General features: G+C 52.2%; 1 protein-coding gene across 3 annotated transcripts in view; it reads left to right on the top strand.

Moving 5' to 3' along the window:
- Positions 1–20,950, top strand: part of LOC140396062 (F-box/LRR-repeat protein 19-like) — a 174,275-nt gene that overhangs the window by 149,256 nt on the left and 4,069 nt on the right. For all 3 annotated transcript variants that reach the window (XM_072484161.1, XM_072484160.1, XM_072484162.1), the window contains exon 7: positions 18,244–18,407. In XM_072484161.1, the coding sequence (XP_072340262.1) occupies positions 18,244–18,407 (164 nt within the window). The remainder of the gene's footprint in view (positions 1–18,243; positions 18,408–20,950) is intronic.

Raw genomic sequence — 20,950 nt, 5'->3', positions numbered from 1 at the left:
CAACAGTCTCCCCCAATCTACCTCCGAAAGTTCCTGTCTGATACCATCAAAATTGGCCTTGCCCCAATTAAGAATTTTAACTCTTGGGCCAGACCTATCATTCTCCATAGCTATCTTAAAACTAATGGAGTTATGGTCACTTGTCCCAAAGTGATCTCTCACTAGCACTTCTGTCACTTGCCCTTCCTTATTTCCCAAGACGAGGTCAAGTTTTGCCCCCTCTCTAGTCGGTCCATCCTCTCTAGTCGGTCCATCCACATACTGAATGAGAAATTCCTCCTGAATACACTCAACAAATTTCCCTCCATCCAAGCCCCTAATGCTATGGCTGTCCCAGTCAATGTTGGGAAAGTTAAAGTCCCCTACTACTACCACCCTATTATTCTTGCAGCTATCTGTAATCTCCTTACATATTTGCTCCTCAATTTCCTGCTGACTATTTGGGGGCCTGTAGTACAGTCCTACCAAGGTGATCTCTCCCTTCTTATTTTTCAGTTCCACCCATATAGACTCAGTGGGCGAACCCTCGGATAAAAGTACTGCCGTGATGTTCTCCCTAATCAAAAACGCCACTCCCCCTCCTCTCTTACCTCCTGTTCTATCCTTTCTATAGCATCTGTACCCCGGAACATTGAGCTGCCAGTCCTGCCCCTCCCTTAGCCATGTTTCAGTCATAGCTATAATATCCCAGCCCCATGTGCCTGAGTTCATCCGCTTTGCCCGTCAGGCCCCTTGCATTGAAATAAATGCAGTTTAATGTAGACCTTCCTTGCTCTCTGCCCTGCTTTCTCTGGTCATGCTTTACACACTCTCCCTTCCTGCCTTTTGTTTCTGTCCCCACTGACTTCCTACATCGGTTCCCATCCCCCTGCCACATTAGTTTAAACCCTCCCCAACTGCACTAGCAAACACCCCCCCGAGAACATTGGTTCCGGTCCCACCCAGATGCAGACCGTCCGATTTGTACAGGTCCCACCTCCCCCAGAACCGGTCCCAATGTCCCAGGAATTTGAAACCCTCCCTCTTGCACCATCTCTCAAGCCACGTATTCATCCTAGCTATCCTGTCATTCCTACTCTGACTATCACGTGGCACTGGTAGCAATCCTGAGATTACTACCTTTGAGGTCCTACTTTTTAGTTTAACTCCTAACTCCCTAAATTCAGCTTGTAGGACCTCATCCCGTTTTTTACCTATATCGTTGGTGCCTATATGCACCACGACAGCTGGCTGTTCACCCTCCCCCTCCAGAATGCCCTGCAGCCGCTCCGAGACATCCTTGACCCTTGCACCAGGGAGGCAACATACCAACCTGGATTCTCGTTTGCATCCACAGAAACGCCTGTCTATTCCCCTTACAATTGAATCCCCTATCACTATAGCTCTGCCACTCTTTTTCCCGCCCTTCTGTGCAGCAGAGCCAGCCACGGTGCTATGAACCTGGCTGCTGCCACCATCCCCTGTTGAGCCATCTCTCCCATTTTTGTTTTAGGAAGCGATCCTACGCAATCAATTAGGACCCTTGTAAAAGCTTCCTTAAATGCTGGATATTAAGGGCGCTGGTTTTATCGCTGCTTGAGGTTTCCTTATCACTTGACATGTGTGACACGATTGACAAAATTTAACTACATCTTTATGTAATCCAGGCCAAAAAAAATGTTTTTGGATTTTAGCTTGAGTTTTCCTTACTCCCAAATGACCTCCCACTGGTACCTCATGTGCAACTCGCAGCACCTCCTTTCTATACCCTACCGGCAATACTACTTGATGAACTTCTGCCCACTTTTCATCCGCCTGCATATGTAAAGGTCTCCATTTTCTCATCAAGACATAACTTTTACGGTAATAACACTCTGGTATACACTCAGATTCCTCTTCTGTGTATGCTTTCTGATACACCCGGTTTATTTCTACATCTTTCTGTTGTAACTCCGCTAATTTTCCTGAACTAAAAATATCCGCCTCATCCTCCACTTGTTCTTTTTCAACCATCTGATCAAAAATCGTTTCTGATAATTGCACTTCAACTTCATCTTCATGCTTTGATTTCTCCTCTTGTCTTAACCTGTGACTTTGCGAGCTTGTTACTACACAATCCGGAAAAATCCCAGGAGATTAGTCCTTCAACACTTCGGTTGTCTGGTTTTCCACTGGCTTATCAACCACAGTAGGCATCACTCCCACTTGTGATCCAGCTATATCATTACCCAAGATAAACTGTATTCCTGGACAAGATAGTTTCTCTATTACTCCTACTACCTCTTCACCACTCTTCACTGGACGTTCCAACCTTACCTTATATAATGGAATGCTACTCCTCTCACCCTGAATTCCACATATTACCACCTTTTCTGGCAACATTCTTCCCAAACTACATGACTCCTCATCTCTTACCATGAAAGATTAACTAGCTCCCATATCTCTTAAAATTGTGACTTCTTTACCTGCTCTTCCTGATACACATGAGTAAACTTTACCCACACAAGTAAATTCTTTAAAGACATCTGGCACCTTCTTATCAATCACCTGTTGATCAGGCTGTACGATCTTTTGCACCTCCTTCGCTTCACTTGGGCTTTCCTTTACCTCTTTAACAAACCCCACTGTCTTATCCTGTTTTACCACATTAGCCGCCCCAGTGCTTTTCTTCAACCACCAACACTGTGACTTTACGGTAGCATAGTGGTTAGCACAATTGCTTCACAGCTCCAGGGTCCCAGGTTCGATTCCCGGCTTGGTTCACTGTCTGTGCGGAGTCTGCACGTTCTCCCCGTGTGTGCGTGGGTTTCCTCAGGGTGCTCCGGTTTCCTCCCACAGTCCAAAGACGTGCAGGTTAGGTGGATTGGCCAAGCTAAATTGCCCTTAGTGTCCAAAATTGCCCTTAGTGTTGGGTGGGGTTACTGGGTTATGGGGATATGGTGGAAGTGTGGATCTTGGGTAGGGTGCTCTTTCCAAGAGCCGGTGCAGACTCGATGGGCCAAATGGCCGCCTCCTGTATTGGAAATTCTATGAATTTACATGGCCCGAGTTTATTACAGTGAAAACATTTGAAACTTTTCACTTCTTTCCATCGTCCTGGATTTCTTTTTTAGTCTGAGGTATACTCTCCGTATTTTCTCCCATCAGATCACCTTTACCTTTACCACTTGAGTATTTCTCATGTCCCCAGTTTCTATCCCTCACCGGCTGAAACTGATGTCGGAAATCAAACTTTGATTTATGAACTAATTCATAATCATCTGCCATTTCTGCTGCTAATCTCGCAGTTTTAACCCTCTGTTCTTCCACATGAGTTCTCACTACATCAGGAATTGAATTTTTAAACTCCTCCAAAAGTATAATTTCTCGGAGAGCTTCATACGTTTGGTCTATTTTCAAAGCCCTTAGCCACCTATCAAAATTAATCTGTTTGAGCCTTTCAAACTCCATGAATGTTTGACCAAATTCTTTCCTTAAATTTCTAAACCTTTGTCTGTAAGCTTCGGGCACTCGTTCATATGCACCTAAGATGGATTTTTTCACCTCCTCATACGTCCCAGATACCTCCTACGGTAATGATGCAAACACTTCACTAGCCCTACCTATCAGGTTTGTTTGAATCAGTAATACCCACATGTCCTGTTTAGCTACCTTCTCAAATGAAATGAAAAAGGCTTCTACCTCTTCTCATCAAACCTTGGCAATGCTTGGACATATTTAAATAGATCCCCACCAAGCCTTCAACAATGACGCTCTTTTTCACTATCCTTATCACTATCATCCAACTGTACGTTTCCCTTTACGCCTGCCAATCTTAACTGACTGTCATGTTTCATGGCCATTTTCTGAAGTTCAGTTTCACTCTCTTTATCTTTTCCCTGATCTGTATCTCCATTTCTCTTTCTTTTCCTCTCTCTCTCTTTCGTACTCAAGCTGCTTTAATTCTTTCTCATATTCCATTTGTTTAATTTGCAACTGAATTTTTGCCATTTCCAATGAGTCAAACTGTATCTCAGGCAACTTTAAATGCTTAGTCACCGCCATAATGACCTCATCTTTTCGCATTTTGTCAGGTCATGTTAACTGCAATGTTTTTGCCAAATCGAACAGTCTGCTTTTAGTCTCTGTCCGTAAGGTACTGCATGTGACCGTTTCCAACCCCAAAAACTTCAGAGCCTCTGAAAGAGCCATTGTCCACAACACACTCCCTACTTAAACAAGAATACCACACCTGAAAAGCAAAGACAATATGCTCACCCCTCACTGTCTTTAAGTTCACTAAGCCAATCCAATAGATAGACTTTTATCCCCCTCGAGCCCCACAATTTGTTATGGGACAGAGTTTCGAGAACCCCAAAGTGTATCATGGAGTTCACCTGACCCACAACTTTTAATAGATTGCGGTATGGGGAGCACACGGCCCACTCTACAGGTGTGGTACAGCAGTAATGGAAAAGTATCTTTTTAAGCAAAACAATGTTTATTCCATGAACTCAAGTAAACCTTTTTAAAATATAGTGAACATCTTAGCAACCATTAATTCAAATACAACCCCCATAGAATACAACACTAAGTAATCCTTAAGCTGTCCTTTACAAATCCATAAGACTTAAACAAAAACTTTAAACAGAAGCACATCAGGTTAAAGTCACTACTGAGAGCAGTTATTAGTTTTAAATCATCAAAGGATCGATTTACAGTTTTTAGATTACAGAGAGAGAGACTCATACACCTTCTGGCTGTGACTGCAGCTATCCAGCTCTGAAAACGAAACTAAAATACACCCTGCAGTGAACAGCCTAAAACGAAAGTAAAAAGCTGACAGGCAGCCCAGCTTCACCCACTCTCTGACATCACTGCAGTAATAAACTTCAATTTCTTAAAGATACTCTCACTACAGATATTTATATACACACCTATTTATAAACACCCATTTCTTAAAGGTACATTTCTTAAACACCCATTTCTTCAAGGTACTCTCACATGACACCTCCCCCAAGAAAGAAAAATAAACCATCAACTTCAAGATGGTTTCATTTTTCACCTTTTCACTATCCATTAAGAAATGCACACAGTAAATATACGTAAAGGTACTTTCACATGACAGAATGTAAACTGTGATGAGCACACAAAGCAGAGTGGGAATGTAAGCTGTGAGGAGGATACAAAGCTGGGTGGGAATGTAAGCTGTGAGGAGGATACAAAGCTGGGTGGGAATGTAAGGTGTGAGGAGGATACAAAGCTGGGTGGGAGTGTAAGCTGTGAGGAGGATACAAAGCTGGGTGGGAGTGTAAGCTGTGAGGAGGACACAAAGCTGGGTGGGAATGTAAGCTGTGAGGAGGACACAAAGCTAAATGGGAATGTAAGGTGTCAGGAGGACAGAAATCTAAGTGGGAATGTAAGGTATCAGGTGGACACAAAACTAGGTGGGAATATATGCTGTGAGGAGGATACAAGACTGGGTGGGAATGTAAACTCTGAGGAGGATAACGAGCTGGGTGGGATTGTAAGCTGTGAGAAGAATACAAAGCTGGGTGGGAATATAAGCTGTCAGGGGGACACAAAGCTGGGTGGGAATGTAAGCTGTGAGGAGGATAACGAGCTGGGTGGGAATGTAAACTGAGGGGGATACAAAGCTGAGTGGAAATGTAAGCTGTGAGGGGGATACAAAGCTGGGTGGGAGTGTAAGCTGTGAGGGGGATACAAAGCTGGGTGGGAATGTAAGCTGTGAGGGGGTACAGAGCTGAGTGGAAATGGACGCTGTGAGGGGGACACAACGCTGGGTGGGAATGTAAGCTGTGAGGAGGATACAAAGCTGAGTGGAAATGAAAGCTGTGAGTGGGTACAGAGCTGAGTGGAAATGGACGCTGTGAGGGGGATACAAAGCTGGGTGGGAATGTAAGCTGTGGCCATTTTGGACTGCGATGAGGGGAATTTTCTTCACTCGGAGGAGTTGTGAATCTTTGGAACTCTCCCCAGAGGATTGCGGGAACTATGTTGTGGTGTATGTTCAAGACCGGAATCAATTTATCTTTGGTCTCTCAGGGAAGTCGAGGGATAAGGGGAGCGGGCGGCAGAGAGTGGAGTAGGGGCACGAAAAAAAATCAGCCACAATTGTGTTGAATGGCGGAGCCGGCTCGAGGGGCCGAACAGCCGTCTGCTGCTCCTGTTTCTTTGGTTCTGACCTGGCCAGTTATCTCATTCGGTGAGATCTTGCTGTGCACCGGCTATCCGCCGCGCTGCCCTGTGTCGGAACAGTGATCATGTGTTGAGAGGTCCATCACTGGTAGCCAACCTGTCCTGATGCCCAAAGATTGTTGAAAGGCTTGATAGAAATGGCATTGTTCTTCCTGTGGGGGATCATCTTGGGACTGCGTCCAAACAGCGGCCGAATAGGACGGGACCATTTCTCTACACGGGCTGCTGGGATGCAAATCGCCAAGCGCCAGGGATGATTATGCCACTTCAAAATCTTATGAGGGACGCAGAAAGCAAGAGAGCTGTGAAATGAACATCGCTTCAGGGTTAGTGAAGTGAAGGTAAAGGAGTTTAGTGTTGCAGGAAACAGGGCTGCCAAATTGAACAGAAGAACATGTCAAACCTCAATCTTGGAGCACTGTGCACCGCTCTGGTCTCCATATCCTCTGCTGGACCACACTGGGAGCACTGTGCACCGCTCTGGTCTCCATATCCTCTGCTGGACCACACTGGGAGCACTGTGCACAGTTCTGGTCTCCATATCCCTCAGTTAGACCACACTGGGAGCACTGTGCACAGTTCTGGTCTCCATATCCCTCAGTTAGACCACACTGGGAGCACTGTGCACAGTTCCGGTCTCCATATCCCTCCGACCACACTGAGAGCAATGTGTACAGTTCTGGTATCCATAATCCCTCAGTTAGATCACACTGGGAGCACTGTGCACAGTTCCGGTCTCCATATCCCTCAGACCACACTGGGAGCACTGTGCACAGTTGTGGTCTCCATATCCCTCAGTTAGACCACACTGAGAGCACTGTGCACAGTTCCGGTCTCCATATCCCTCGGTTAGACCACACTGGGAGCACTGTGCACAGTTCTGGTCTCCATATCCCTCGGTTAGACCACACTGGGAGCACTGTGCACAGTTCCGGTCTCCATATCCCTCAGACCACACAGAGAGCAATGTGTACAGTTCTGGTATCCATAATCCCTCAGTTAGATCACACTGGGAGCACTGTGCACAGTTCCGGTCTCCATATCCCTCAGACCACACTGGGAGCACTGTGCACAGTTCTGGTCCCATATCTCTCGGTTAGGCCACATGGGAGCACTGTGCACAGTTCTGGTCTTCATATCCATCGGTTAGACCACACTGAGAGCACTGTGCACAGTTGTGGTCTCCATATCCCTCAGTTAGACCACACTGAGAGCACAGTGCACAGTTCTGGTCTCCATATCCCTTGGTTAGACCACACTGGGAGCACTGTGCACAGTTGTGGTCTCCATATCCCTCGGTTAGACCACACTGGGAGCACTGTGCACAGTTCTGGTCTCCATATCCCTCAGTTAGACCACACTGGGAGCACTGTGCACAGCTCCGGTCTCCATATCCCTCAGACCACACAGAGCAATGTGCACAGTTCTGGTATCCATAATCCCTCAGTTAGACCACACTGGGAGCACTGTGCACAGTTCCGGTCTCCATATCCCTCAGACCACACTGAGAGCACTGTGCACAGTTCTGGTCTCCATATCTCTCGGTTAGGCCACACTGGGAGCACTGTGCACAGTTCTGGTCTCCATATCCCTCGGTTAGACCACACTGAGAGCACTGTGCACAGTTGTGGTCTCCATATCCCTCAGTTGGACCACACTGAGAGCACTGTGCACAGTTCCGGTTTCCATGTCCCTCGGTTAGACCACACTGGGAGCACTGTGCACAGTTCTGGTCTCCATATCCCTCAGTTAGACCACACTGGGAGCACTGTGCACTGTTCTGGTCCCCATATCCCTCGGTTAGACCACACTGAGAGCACTGTGCACAGTTCTGGTCTCCATATCCCTCGGCTAGACCACACTGGGAGCACTGTGCACAGTTCTGGTCTCCATATCCCTTGGTTAGACCACAGTGGGAGCACTGTGCACAGTTCCGGTCTCCATATCCCTCAGACCACACTGGGAGCACTGCGCATAGTTCTGGTCTCCATATCCCTCAGTTCGACCACACTGGGAGCACTGTGCACAGTTCTGGTCTCCATATCCCTCAGTTAGACCACACTGGGAGCACTGTGCACAGTTCTGGTATCCATAATCCCTCAGTTAGACCACACTGGGAGCACTGTGCACAGTTCCGGTCTCCATATCCCTCAGACCACACTGTGAGCACTGTGCACAGTTCTGGTCTCCATATCCCTCAGTTAGACCACACTGGGAGCACTGTGCACAGTTCTGGTATCCATAATCCCTCAGTTAGACCACACTGGGAGCACTGCACAGTTCCGGTCTCCATATCCCTCAGACCACACTGAGAGCACTGTGCACAGTTCTGGTCTCCATATCTCTCGGTTAGGCCACATGGGAGCACTGTGCACAGTTCCGGTCTCCGTATCCCTCGGTTAGACCACACTGAGAGCACTGTGCACAGTTGTGGTCTCCATATCCCTCAGTTAGACCACACTGGGAGCACTGTGCACAGTTCTGGTCTCCATATCCCTTGGTTAGACCACACTGAGAGCACTGTGCACAGTTGTGGTCTCCATATGCCTCAGTTAGACCACACTGAGAGCACTGTGCACATTTCTGGTCTCCATATCCCTTGGTTCGACCACACTGGGAGCACTGTGCACAGTTCTGGTCTCCATATCCCTCGGTTAGACCACACTGAGAGGACTGTGCACAGTTCTGGTCTCCATATCCCTCGGTTAGACCACACTGGGAGCACTGTGCACAGTTCTGGTCTCCATATCCCTCGGTTAGACCATACTGGGAGCACTGTGCACAGTTCTGGTCTCCATATCCCTCAGTTAGACCACACTGGGAGCACTGTGCACAGCTCCAGTCTCCATATCCCTCAGACCACACTGTTGAGCACTGTGCACAGTTCTGGTCTCCATATCCCTCAGTTAGACCACACTGGGAGCACTGTGCACAGCTCCAGTCTCCATATCCCTCAGACCACACAGAGCAATGTGCACAGTTCTGGTATCCATAATCCCTCAGTTAGACCACACTGGGAGCACTGTGCACAGTTCCGGTCTCCATATCCCTCAGACCACACTGAGAGCTCTGTGCACAGTTCTGGTCTCCATATCTCTCGGTTAGGCCACATGGGAGCACTGTGCACAGTTCTGGTCTCCATATCCCTCGGTTAGACCACACTGAGAGCACTGTGCACAGTTCCGGTCTCCATATCCCTCGGTTAGACCACACTGGGAGCACTGTGCACAGTTCTGGTCTCCATATCCCTCAGTTAGACCACACTGGGAGCATTGTGCACAGTTGTGGTCTCCATATCCCTCAGTTAGACCACACTGAGAGCACTGTGCACAGTTCCGGTCTCCATATCCCTTGGTTAGACCACACTGGGAGCACTGTGCACAGTTATGGTCTCCATATCCCTCAGTTAGACCACACTGGGAGCACTGTGCACAGTTCCGGTCTCCATATCCCTCAGTTAGACCACACTGAGAGCACTGTGCACAGTTCTGGTCTCCATACCCCTTGGTTAGACCAGACTGGGAGCACTGTGCACAGTTCTGGTCTCCATATCCCTCAGTTAGACCAAACTGGGAGCACTGTGCACAGCTCTGGTCTCCATATTTCTTTGTTAGACCACACTGAGAGCACTGTGCAGCATTCTGGTCTTCATATCCCTCTGTGAGACCAAACTTAGAGCAATGTGCACAGTTGTGGTCTCCATATCCCTCGGTTAGACCACACTGGGAGCACTGTGCACAGCTCTGAAATCAAAAGAGTAAATGCTGGGAAATCTCAGCAGGTCTGGCAGCATCTGTCGGCAGAGATGAGCGCTAACATTTCGAGTCCAGGTGACCCGTTGTCAAAGCTACATTTTGTGCACAGCTCTGATCTCCATATCCCCCACAATCAACATTCTGGGGGCTATCATTGATCAGAAACTAAACTGGACTAGCCATATCAATACTGTGGCTCCCAGAGCAGGTCAAAGGCTAGGAATCGTATGGCGAGCAACTGACCCCCTGACCTCCGCCGCCCCCCCCCCCCCCCCCCCCCCACACTTCTACCATTGACAAGGACACAAGTCGGGAGTGTGATGGGGCCCTCTCCACTTGCCTGGATGAGTGGCGGCTCCAAGAACACGGGAGAAGCTTGACACCATCCAGGACAAAGCCTGCTTGATTGCTCCCCCTTCCACAAACATTCAAACCCTCCACCACCGGCGAACAGTGGCAGCCGTGTGTACCATCTACAAGATGCACTGCAGTAACTCGCCAAGGCTCCTTAGTCAGCATCCTGACTTGGAAATATATCGCCGTCCCTTCATCGTTGCTGGGTCAAAATCCTGGAACTCTGTCCCTAACTGCACAGTGGGTATACCTACACCTCGGGGACTGCAGCGGTTCAAGAAGGCAGCTCACCATCACCTTCTGAAGGGCAACTAGGGATGGGCAACAAATGCCGATTTAACCATTGATGCTCACATCCCATAAATGATTTTTTTAAAAACAATTGGTGTGAATTCATAAACCCACACCTTCTTGGCAACACTCCCTTTAGATTATGACAGTTAAAGATTTTTGTGATCTTATCCCAGGCAAAACTGCTGTCATGACTCCTCACTCGTTTCCACTCTGCTGTGGAAATCCAAAAATGCTCAAGAGAAAGACTGCTTTCTGCAACAAAGACTCTTCTGGCTGGACTGGAGGACTGAGTTGCACCTTCTCCCAGCACAGAGCTGTTTCCAGGAGGTCTTCTGCACTCAGCCAATGCACCTCAGCTCAACATTTTCCCTTATGTATCCTATTTCTCTTTCATCACAGATCCTGTTGTCCTCAGCTGCTCTTTGAACTTAACTTTTCCAAATATTAAAAGAAAGTTCATTGTTTTCTTCTTATTTGGGTCAAGTACAATTTAATAACCTTTCCTTTGTTGCTTATCTATCTGTTGCAAGCTATAAAAGCCTTTTACTCGCCTTTGCAATTTTCTGACTGACAATTTGAAGTCCCTATCTTATCTCCTAAAGTAAATTTCTAAAATCAACTTCAATCACTTCACCGCGGCTTTATTACAAATACATGCATTTAACCTCTGCACTTTTATCTCTCAACACTCGCAAACAGGTTATCCCCAATGACCTTTCCCCACTTTAGTTAAATCACACACAAACACATAGCCATCTTTTTAGGTGGTGCAGCGGTTAGCTCTGCAGCCACACGGTGCTGAGGACCCAGGTTCGATTTCGGCGCCAGGTCACTGTCGTGTGGAGTTTGAGTTCTCCCCGTGTCTGCGTGGGTTTCACCTCCGTAACCCAAAAATGTGCAGGATAGGTGGATTGGCCATGTTAAATTGCCCCTTCATTGGAAAAAGAAGAATTGGGTACTCTAATTTTATATTAAAAAAACACACATAGCCATCTTTATCAGATAACACACTATTTCCCGAAAATATTTTTTGCTAAGTACTATCTGGCCTCACACTGTCTACAGTTCTGGTTCCCATATTCCTTGGTTAGACCACACTCTGCTTCCTTCCATCACCAGGTGAGAAATGGGGATGTTCCCTGATGATTACACACATGTTCAGCACCAAGCGTGACTCCTCAGATACGGACCAGTCCTTGTCCAAATGCAGCAAGACCTGGACAATATCCAGGCTTGGGCTGACAAGTGACGAGTATGATTTGCACCACAAGGGCGGCACGGTGGCGCAGTGGTTGGCACTACTGCCTCACAGGGCTGAGGACCTGGGATCAATCCTGGCCCTGGGTCACTTGTCCGTGTGGAGTTTGCACATTCTCCCCGTGTCTGCGTGGGTCTCACCCCCACAATCCGAAGATGTGCAGGCTAGGTGAATTGACCACGCTAAATTAACCCTTAATTGGGGAAAAAAAGAATTGGGTACCCTAAATTTAATAAAAGGTTTCTAACCACAGATGTGCTCGGCAATGGCCATCACACCTTGACAGTCAATGGCATTGCCATCGCTGAATGCCCCCCACTGTCAATATCCTGGGGGGGGGGGGGGGGGGGGGGGTGGTTACCGTTGACCAGAAACTGAACTGCTATGAGCAGGTCAGAGGCTGGGAATCCTGAGGAGAGTAACTCACGTCCTGACTCCACACTCCCCCACAAAAGCCTGTCCACCATCCATATGGACGCAAGCCAGGAGTGTGATGGGACCCTCTCCACTTGCCTGGATGAGTGCAGCTCCAACAACACTCAAGAAGCTCGATACCATCCAGGACAAAGCAGCCCCGCTCGATCGACACCCCATCCACAGACATTCACTCCCTCCAGCACCGACACACAGCAGCAGCCGTGTGTACCGTCTTCAAGATGCTCTGCAGCGATTGGCCAAGGCTCCTTCGACAGCACCTTCCAAACCCGCCACCTCTACCATCCAGAGGGACAGGGGCAGCAGACACATGGGGAACACCCACCGCCTGCAAGTTCCCCTCCAAACCCCACACTCACCATCCTGACTGGGGAATATATCGGCCATTCCTTCACTGTCACTGGGGCAAAATCCTGCAACTCCCTCCCTAACAGCACTGTGGGTGTACCTACACCACACAGATTGCGGAGGTTCAAGATGGCGGCTCACCCACCACCTTCTCAAGGGGCGATTAGGGATGGGTATTAAATGCTGGGCCAGGCCAGGGACACCCACATCCCTTGAACAAATCTTGAAGAAAAACCTCGGTTAGACCACACTGGGAGCACTGTGCACAGTTCTGGTCTCCATATCCCTCGGTTAGACCACACTGGGAGCGCTGTGCACAGTTCTGGTCTCCATATCCCTCGGTTGGACCACACTGGGAGCACCGTGCACAGTTCTGGTCTCCATATCCCTCGGTTAGACCACACTGGGAGCACTGTGCACAGTTCTGGTCTCCATATCCCTCGGTTAGACCACACTGGGAGCACTGTGCACAGTTCTGGTCTCCATATCCCTCGGTTGGACCACACTGGGAGCACCGTGCACTGTTCTGGTCTCCATTTCCCTCGGTTAGACCACACTGGGAGCACTGTGCACAGTTCTGGTCTCCATATCCCTCGGTTAGACCACACTGGGAGCACTGTGCACAGTTCTGGTCTCCATATCCCTCGGTGGACCACACTGGGAGCACCGTGCACAGTTCTGGTCTCCATATCCCTCGGTTAGACCACACTGGGAGCACCGTGCACAGTTCTGGTCTCCATATCCCTCGGTTAGACCACACTGGGAGCACTGTGCACAGTTCTGGTCTCCATATCCCTCGGTTATACCACACTGGGAGCACTGTACACAGTTCTGGTCTCCGTATCCCTCGGTTAGACCACACTGGGAGCACTGTGCACAATTCTGGTCTCCATATCCCTCGGTTAGACCACACTGGGAGCACTGTGCACAGCTCTGGTCTCCGTATCGCTCAGTTAGACCACACTGGGAGCAGTGTGCACAGTTCTGGTCTCCATATCCCTGAGTTAGACCACACTGGGAGCACTGTGCACAGTTCTGGTCTTCATATCCCTCGGTTAGACCACACTGGGAACACTATGCACAGTTCTGGTCTCCGTATCCCTCGGTTAGACCACACTGGGAGCACTGTGCACAGTTCTGGTCTCCGTATCCCTCAGTTAGAATACGCTGGGAGCACTGGGCACCGTTCTGGTCTCCATATCCCTCAGTTAGACCACACTGGGAGCACGGTGCTCAGTTCTGGTCTCCATATCCCTCGGTTAGACCACACTGGGAGCACTGTGCACAGTTCTAGTCTCCATATCCCTCGGTTAGACCACAGTGGGAGCACTGGGCACAGTTCTGGTCTCCATATCCCTCGGTTAGACCGCACTGGTCACCGTTCTGGTCCCTTGAGAAGGTGGTGGGTGAGCTGCCGTCTTTAACCGCTGCAGTCCCGTGTGGTGTAAGGACACCCACAGTGCTTTTAGGGATGGAGTTCCAGGATTTTGACACAGCGGCAGTGAAGGAACGAGTGATATATTTCCAAGCCAGGATGGTGGGGTTTACAGAGGAACTTCCAAATGTTGGTGTTCCCAGGTATCTGCTGCCCTTGTCCTTCTCGGTGGTAGTGGTCATGGGTTTGGAAGGTGCTGCAGTAAGGAACCTTGGTGAGTTCCTGCAGGGCATTTCTGCCACTGTGTGCCGCTGGTGGAGGGAGTGAATGCTGTGTACTGGAACAACTGCAAGAGGCACGGCAAATTCTGGAGAACAAGTCTTTGGTACTATAGCCGGAATGGTGTCAGGGCCCATAACCGTTGCAGTATCCAGTGCCTTCTGTAGTTTATTTTATTTTTAAAATTTAGAGCACCCAATTCATTTTTCCAATTAAGGGGCAATTTAGCGTGGCCAATCCACCTATCCTGCACATCTTTGGGTTGTGGGGGCGAAACCCACGCAGACACGGGGAGAATGTGCAAACTCCACACGGACAGTGACCCAGAGCCGGGATCGAACCTGGGACCTCGGCTTCGTGAGACAGCAGTGCTAACCACTGCGCCAGCGTGCTGCCCTGCCTTCAGTAGTTTCTTGACATCACGTGGAGTGAATAGTATTGACCAAAGTCTTGCATCTGTGATGCTGGGGACATCCGGAGGAGGAGGCAGAGGTGGATCAGCCGCTGGGCACTTCTGGCTGAAGATTGTTGCTTCAACCTTGTGTTGTACAGTTATGCTGGGTTCCTCCATCAGTTGGGCAGCACGGTAGCACAGTGGTTAGCACTATGGCTTCACAGCGCCAGGGTCCCAGGTTCGATTCCCCGCTGGGTCACTGTGCGGAGTCTGCACGTTCTCCCCGTGTGTGCGTGGGTTTCCTCCAGGTGCTCCGGTTTCCTCCCACAGTCCAAAGATGTGCTGTTAGGTGGATTGGCCGTGATAAATTGCCCTTAGTGTCCAAAAAGGCTAGGTAGGGTTACTGGGTTATGGGGGGTAGAGTGGGGGTGTGGGCTTAAGTGGGGTGCTCTTTCCAAGGGCTGGTGCAGACCCGATAGGCCGAATGGCCTCCTTCAGCACTATAAATTCTATGATGATTCTCTGATTGAGGATGGGGATGTTTGTGGAGTCTCCTCCTGCAGCAACTTGTTTAATTGTCCACCACCATTCACGGCTCGACGTGGCAGGGCTGCAGACCTTACATTTGATGCGTTCCTTGTGGAATCGCTTAGCTCTATTACTTGCTGTTTATGCTGTTTGGCGCACAAGTAATCCTGTGTTGTAGCTTCACCAGGTTGACACCTCATTTTGTGGTGTGCCTGGTGTTGCTCCCGGCATGCTCTCCTGCCCTCTTCATTGAACCAGGGTTGATCCCTTGACTTGGTCGTAATGGTAGAGTGGGGGAAATGCCAGTTATGAGGTTATAGATTGTGGTTAAATATACAGCGCTTCATGGATACCTGTTCGTGAACTAAAACTATTCAGAATCCACTGGATCTGTTTGAAGTCTATCCCATTCAGCACGACGGTAGTGCCGTACAACACGATGAAGGATATCCTCAGCTCCATAGGGGCTTAATCTCCACAAAGAGCGGCACGGTGGCACAGTGGTTAGCACTGCTGCCTCAAAGCGCCAGTGACCCGGATTCGATCAGGTCACTGTCTGTGTGGAGTTTGCACATTCTCCCCATGTCTGCGTGGGTTTCCTCCGGGTGCACCGTGTTCCTTCCACAGTCCACAGATGTGCAGGGCAGGTGGATTGGCCATGGTCAATTGCCCCTTAAGATCCAAAGGTTAGATGGAGTTTTCTGGATTGGGGCTAGGTAGAGTGTTCTTTCCGAGGCTCAGGGCAGAGCTGGTCAAAGGGCCTCCTTCTGCACTCGAGCGATTCTATGGTGGTCGCAAGATAAAGGGGTTTCGATGGGGAGACGTGGGGAAGATGTTTCAACTTGGCGTTCATTGTCCAACCTGTGTTGCCACTGCTGGATGGGCCCAGACTCCTGGCTGTGAGGGGACTGTGGCACTCACACAGGACACTCCTAACATACATTAAGGAGCCTGTGTGCTGAGGTCAGGGTGGGGGCATCGGAGTGGTGTGCAGGAGCAGACTGGGTCTGGTCAGCATGTTTCCATGACATAATATTAGTTCAACCCTAATCAGAACCTTTTTTCTCTCACTCTCCCTTTATCTCTTGCTCTCTCTATCTCTGTCTCTCGCTCTCTGTCTCTCACATTCTCTGTCTCTCTTCTCGCTGTCTCTGTCTCTCACTCTGTGTCTCTATCTCTCGCTCTGTCTCTATCTCTCGCTCTGTCTCTATCTCTCGCTCTGTCTCTATCTCTCTCGCTCTGTCTCTCTCGCTCGCTATCTCTCTGTTTCTCGCTCTCTATCTCTGTCTCTCACTTTCGCTATCACTGTCCCTCACTCTGTCTGTTTCTCGCTCTCCCTTTATCGCTGTCTCTCGCTCCCTCTTTATTTCTGTCTCTCGCACCCTCTGTCTCTCTCACGCTCCCTATCGCTCGGATTCTCTGTCTCTCATGCTCTCTACCTCTGCCTTTCGCGCTCTCTATTTTGCTTCTCGCTCCCCATCTCTGCGTCTCGCTCTCTATCTCTGCCTCTCGATCTCTGCCTCTCGCTCTCTATCTCTGCCTCTCGCTCTCTTATCTCTGCCTCTCGCTCTCTATGTCTGCCTCTCGCTCTCTATCTCTGCCTCTCGCTCTCTATCTCTGCCTCTCACTCTCTATGTCTGCCTCTCGCTCTCTATCTCTGCCTCTCGCTCTCTATGTCTACCTCTCGCTCTCTATCTCTGCCTCTCGCTCTCTATCTCTGCCTCTCGCTCTCTATGTCTACCTCTCGCTCTCTATCTCTGCCTCTCGCTCTCTATCTCTGCCTCTCACTCTCTATCTCTGCCTCTCGCTCTCTATGTCTGCCTGTCGCTCTCTATCTCTGCCTCTCGCTCTCTATCTCTGCCTCTCGCTCTCTATCTCTGCCTCCCCTCTCTATCTCTGCCTCTCCCTCTCTATCTCTGCCTCTCGCTCTCTATCTCTGCCTCTCGCTCTCTATCTCTGCCTCTCGCTCTCTATCTCTGCCTCTCGCTCTCTATCTCTGCCTCTCGCTCTCTATCTCTGCCTCTCGCTCTCTATCTCTGCCTCTCGCTCTCTATCTCTGCCTCTCGCTCTCTATCTCTGCCTCTCGCTCTCTATCTCTGCCTCTCGCTCTCTATCTCTGCCTCTCGATCTCTGCCTCTCGCTCTCTATCTCTGCCTCTCGCTCTCTTATCTCTGCCTCTCGCTCTCTATGTCTGCCTCTCGCTCTCTATCTCTGCCTCTCGCTCTCTATCTCTGCCTCTCACTCTCTATGTCTGCCTCTCGCTCTCTATCTCTGCCTCTCGCTCTCTATGTCTACCTCTCGCTCTCTATCTCTGCCTCTCGCTCTCTATCTCTGCCTCTCGCTCTCTATGTCTACCTCTCGCTCTCTATCTCTGCCTCTCGCTCTCTATCTCTGCCTCTCACTCTCTATCTCTGCCTCTCGCTCTCTATGTCTGCCTGTCGCTCTCTATCTCTGCCTCTCGCTCTCTATCTCTGCCTCTCGCTCTCTATCTCTGCCTCCCCCTCTCTATCTCTGCCTCTCGCTCTCTATCTCTGCCTCTCGCTCTCTATCTCTGCCTCTCGCTCTATCTCTGCCTCTCGCTCTCTATCTCTGCCTCTCGCTCTCTATCTCTGCCTCTCGCTCTCTATCTCTGCCTCTCGCTCTCTATCTCTGCCTCTCGCTCTCTATCTCTGCCTCTCGCTCTCTATCTCTGCCTCTCCCTCTCTATCTCTGCCTCTCCCTCTCTATCTCTGCCTCTCGCTCTCTATCTCTGCCTCTCGCTCTCTATCTCTGCCTCTCGCTCTCTATCTCTGCCTCTCGCTCTCTATCTCTGCCTCTCGCTCTCTATCTCTGCCTCTCGCTCTCTATCTCTGCCTCTCGCTCTCTATCTCTGCCTCTCCCTCTCTATCTCTGCCTCTCGCTCTCTATCTCTGCCTCTCGCTCTCTATCTCTGCCTCTCCCTCTCTATCTCTGCCTCTCGCTCTCTATCTCTGCCTCTCCCTCTCTATCTCTGCCTCTCGCTCTCTATCTCTGCCTCTCGCTCTCTATCTCTGCCTCTCGTTCACAGGTGCTGCGATAAACGTTTGTGGACCAAAATTGATCTGAGCCGGCAGAAATCCATCACTCCGGCCATGCTGAGCGGAATCATTCGACGTCAGCCTGTCACCCTCGACCTGAGCTGGACCAGTATCTCCAAGAAACAATTAATGTGGCTCATTAACCGGCTGCAGGGTGGGTGTTCGGGGGGGTGGGTGTTCGGGGGGGGGGGGGTGTAGTGAGGCTGCAGGGTGGGTGTTCGGGGGGGTGGGTGTTCGGGGGGGGGGTGTAGTGAGGCTGCAGGGTGGGTGTTCGGGGGGGTGGGTGTTCGGGGGGGGGTGTAGTGAGGCTGCAGGGTGGATGTTCGGGGGGGGGGGTGTAGTGAGGCTGCAGGGTGGGTGTTCGGGGGGGGTGTAGTGAGGCTGCAGGGTGGGTGTTCGGGGGGGGGGGGTGTAGTGAGGCTGCAGGGTGGGTGTGGGGGGGGGGTGTAGTGAGGCTGCAGGGTGGGTGTTCGGGGGGGGGTGTAGTGAGGCTGCAGGGTGGGTGTCCGGGGGGGGGGGGGGTGTAGTGAGGCTGCAGGGTGGGTGTTCGGAGGGGGGGGGGGTGTAGTGAGGCTGCAGGGTGGGTGTTCGGGGGGGGGGGTGTAGTGAGGCTGCAGGGTGGGTGTTCGGGGGGGGGGGTTGTAGTGAGGCTACATGGTGGGTGTTCGGAGGGGGGGGGGGTGTAGTGAGGCTGCAGGGTGGGTGTTCGGGGGGGGGGGTGTAGTGAGGCTGCAGGGTGGGTGTTCGGGGGGGGGGGGTGTAGTGAGGCTACAGGGTGGGTGTTCGGGGGGGGTGAAGTGAGGCTGCAGGGTGGGTGTGGGGGGGGGGGTGTAGTGAGGCTGCAGGGTGGGTGTGGGGGGGGGTGTAGTGAGGCTGCAGGGTGGGTGTTCGGGGGGCGGGGGGGGGTGTAGTGAGGCTGCAGGCTGGGTGTTCGGGGGGCGGGGGCGGTGTAGTGAGGCTGCAGGCTGGGTGTTCGGGAGGCGGGGGGGTGTAGTGAGGCTGCAGGGGGGGGTGTTTGAGGGGCGGGGGGGGTGTAGTGAGGCTGCAGGGTGGATGTTCGGGGGGGTGTAGTGAGGCTGCAGGGTGGGTGTTCGGGGGGGGGGTGTAGTGAGGCTGCAGGGTGGGTGTTCGGGGGGGGGGGTGTAGTGAGGCTGCAGGGTGGGTGTTCGGGGGGGGGTGTAGTGAGGCTGCAGGGTGGGTGTTCGTGGGGGGGTGTAGTGAGGCTGCAGGGTGGGTGTCCGGGGGGGGGCGTAGTGAGGCTGCAGGGTGGGTGTTCGGGGGGGTGTAGTGAGGCTGCAGGGTGGGTGTCCGGGGGGGGTGTAGTGAGGCTGCAGGGTGGGTGTTCGGGGGGGTGGGTGTTCGGGGGGGGGGTGTAGTGAGGCTGCAGGGTGGGTGTTCGGGGGGGTGGGTGTTCGGGGGGGGGTGTAGTGAGGCTGCAGGGTGGATGTTCGGGGGGGGGGGTGTAGTGAGGCTGCAGGGTGGGTGTTCGGGGGGGGTGTAGTGAGGCTGCAGGGTGGGTGTTCGGGGGGGGGGGGGTGTAGTGAGGCTGCAGGGTGGGTGTGGGGGGGGGTGTAGTGAGGCTGCAGGGTGGGTGTGGGGGGGGGGGTGTAGTGAGGCTGCAGGGTGGGTGTCCGGGGGGGGGGGGGGTGTAGTGAGGCTGCAGGGTGGGTGTTCGGAGGGGGGGGGGGGTGTAGTGAGGCTGCAGGGTGGGTGTTCGGGGGGGGGGGTGTAGTGAGGCTGCAGGGTGGGTGTTCGGGGGGGGGGTGTAGTGAGGCTACAGGGTGGGTGTTCGGAGGGGGGGGGGGTGTAGTGAGGCTGCAGGGTGGGTGTTCGGGGGGGGGGGTGTAGTGAGGCTGCAGGGTGGGTGTTCGGGGGGGGGGGTGTAGTGAGGCTACAGGGTGGGTGTTCGGGGGGGGTGAAGTGAGGCTGCAGGGTGGGTGTGGGGGGGGGGGTGTAGTGAGGCTGCAGGGTGGGTGTGGGGGGGGGTGTAGTGAGGCTGCAGGGTGGGTGTTCGGGGGGCGGGGGGGGGTGTAGTGAGGCTGCAGGCTGGGTGTTCGGGGGGCGGGGGGGGTGTAGTGAGGCTGCAGGCTGGGTGTTCGGGAGGCGGGGGGGGGTGTAGTGAGGCTGCAGGGGGGGGTGTTCGAGGGGCGGGGGGGGGTGTAGTGAGGCTGCAGGGTGGATGTTCGGGGGGGTGTAGTGAGGCTGCAGGGTGGGTGTTCGGGGGGGGGGTGTAGTGAGGCTGCAGGGTGGGTGTTCGGGGGGGGGGTGTAGTGAGGCTGCAGGGTGGGTGTTCGGGGGGGGGTGTAGTGAGGCTGCAGGGTGGGTGTTCGTGGGGGGGTGTAGTGAGGCTGCAGGGTGGGTGTCCGGGGGGGGCGTAGTGAGGCTGCAGGGTGGGTGTTCGGGGGGGTGTAGTGAGGCTGCAGGGTGGGTGTCCGGGGGGGGGTGTAGTGAGGCTGCAGGGTGGGTGTTCGGGGGGGGTGTAGTGAGGCTGCAGGGTGGGTGTTCGGGGGGGGGGGGGGTGTAGTGAGGCTCCAGGGTGAAGGGTGGGGTTAAGGCTGAGGCGAGAGGGGAAGGGTAGTGGGTGAGGGGGCTTGAGTGAGTGGAGTTTGAGGGTAGTGAGTGAGGGGGTGGGGCTGAGGCTGGAGGGTTGGGGTAGGAGGTGGGAGTCGGGGAGTGGTGGCGGCGAGTTTGGAGGGC

The sequence above is a fragment of the Scyliorhinus torazame genome, chromosome 19 (assembly GCF_047496885.1).
Source record: "Scyliorhinus torazame isolate Kashiwa2021f chromosome 19, sScyTor2.1, whole genome shotgun sequence".
In the NCBI taxonomy this organism is placed as follows: Eukaryota; Metazoa; Chordata; class Chondrichthyes; order Carcharhiniformes; family Scyliorhinidae; genus Scyliorhinus; species Scyliorhinus torazame.
This window is presented reverse-complemented; position numbering and strand designations above follow the sequence as displayed.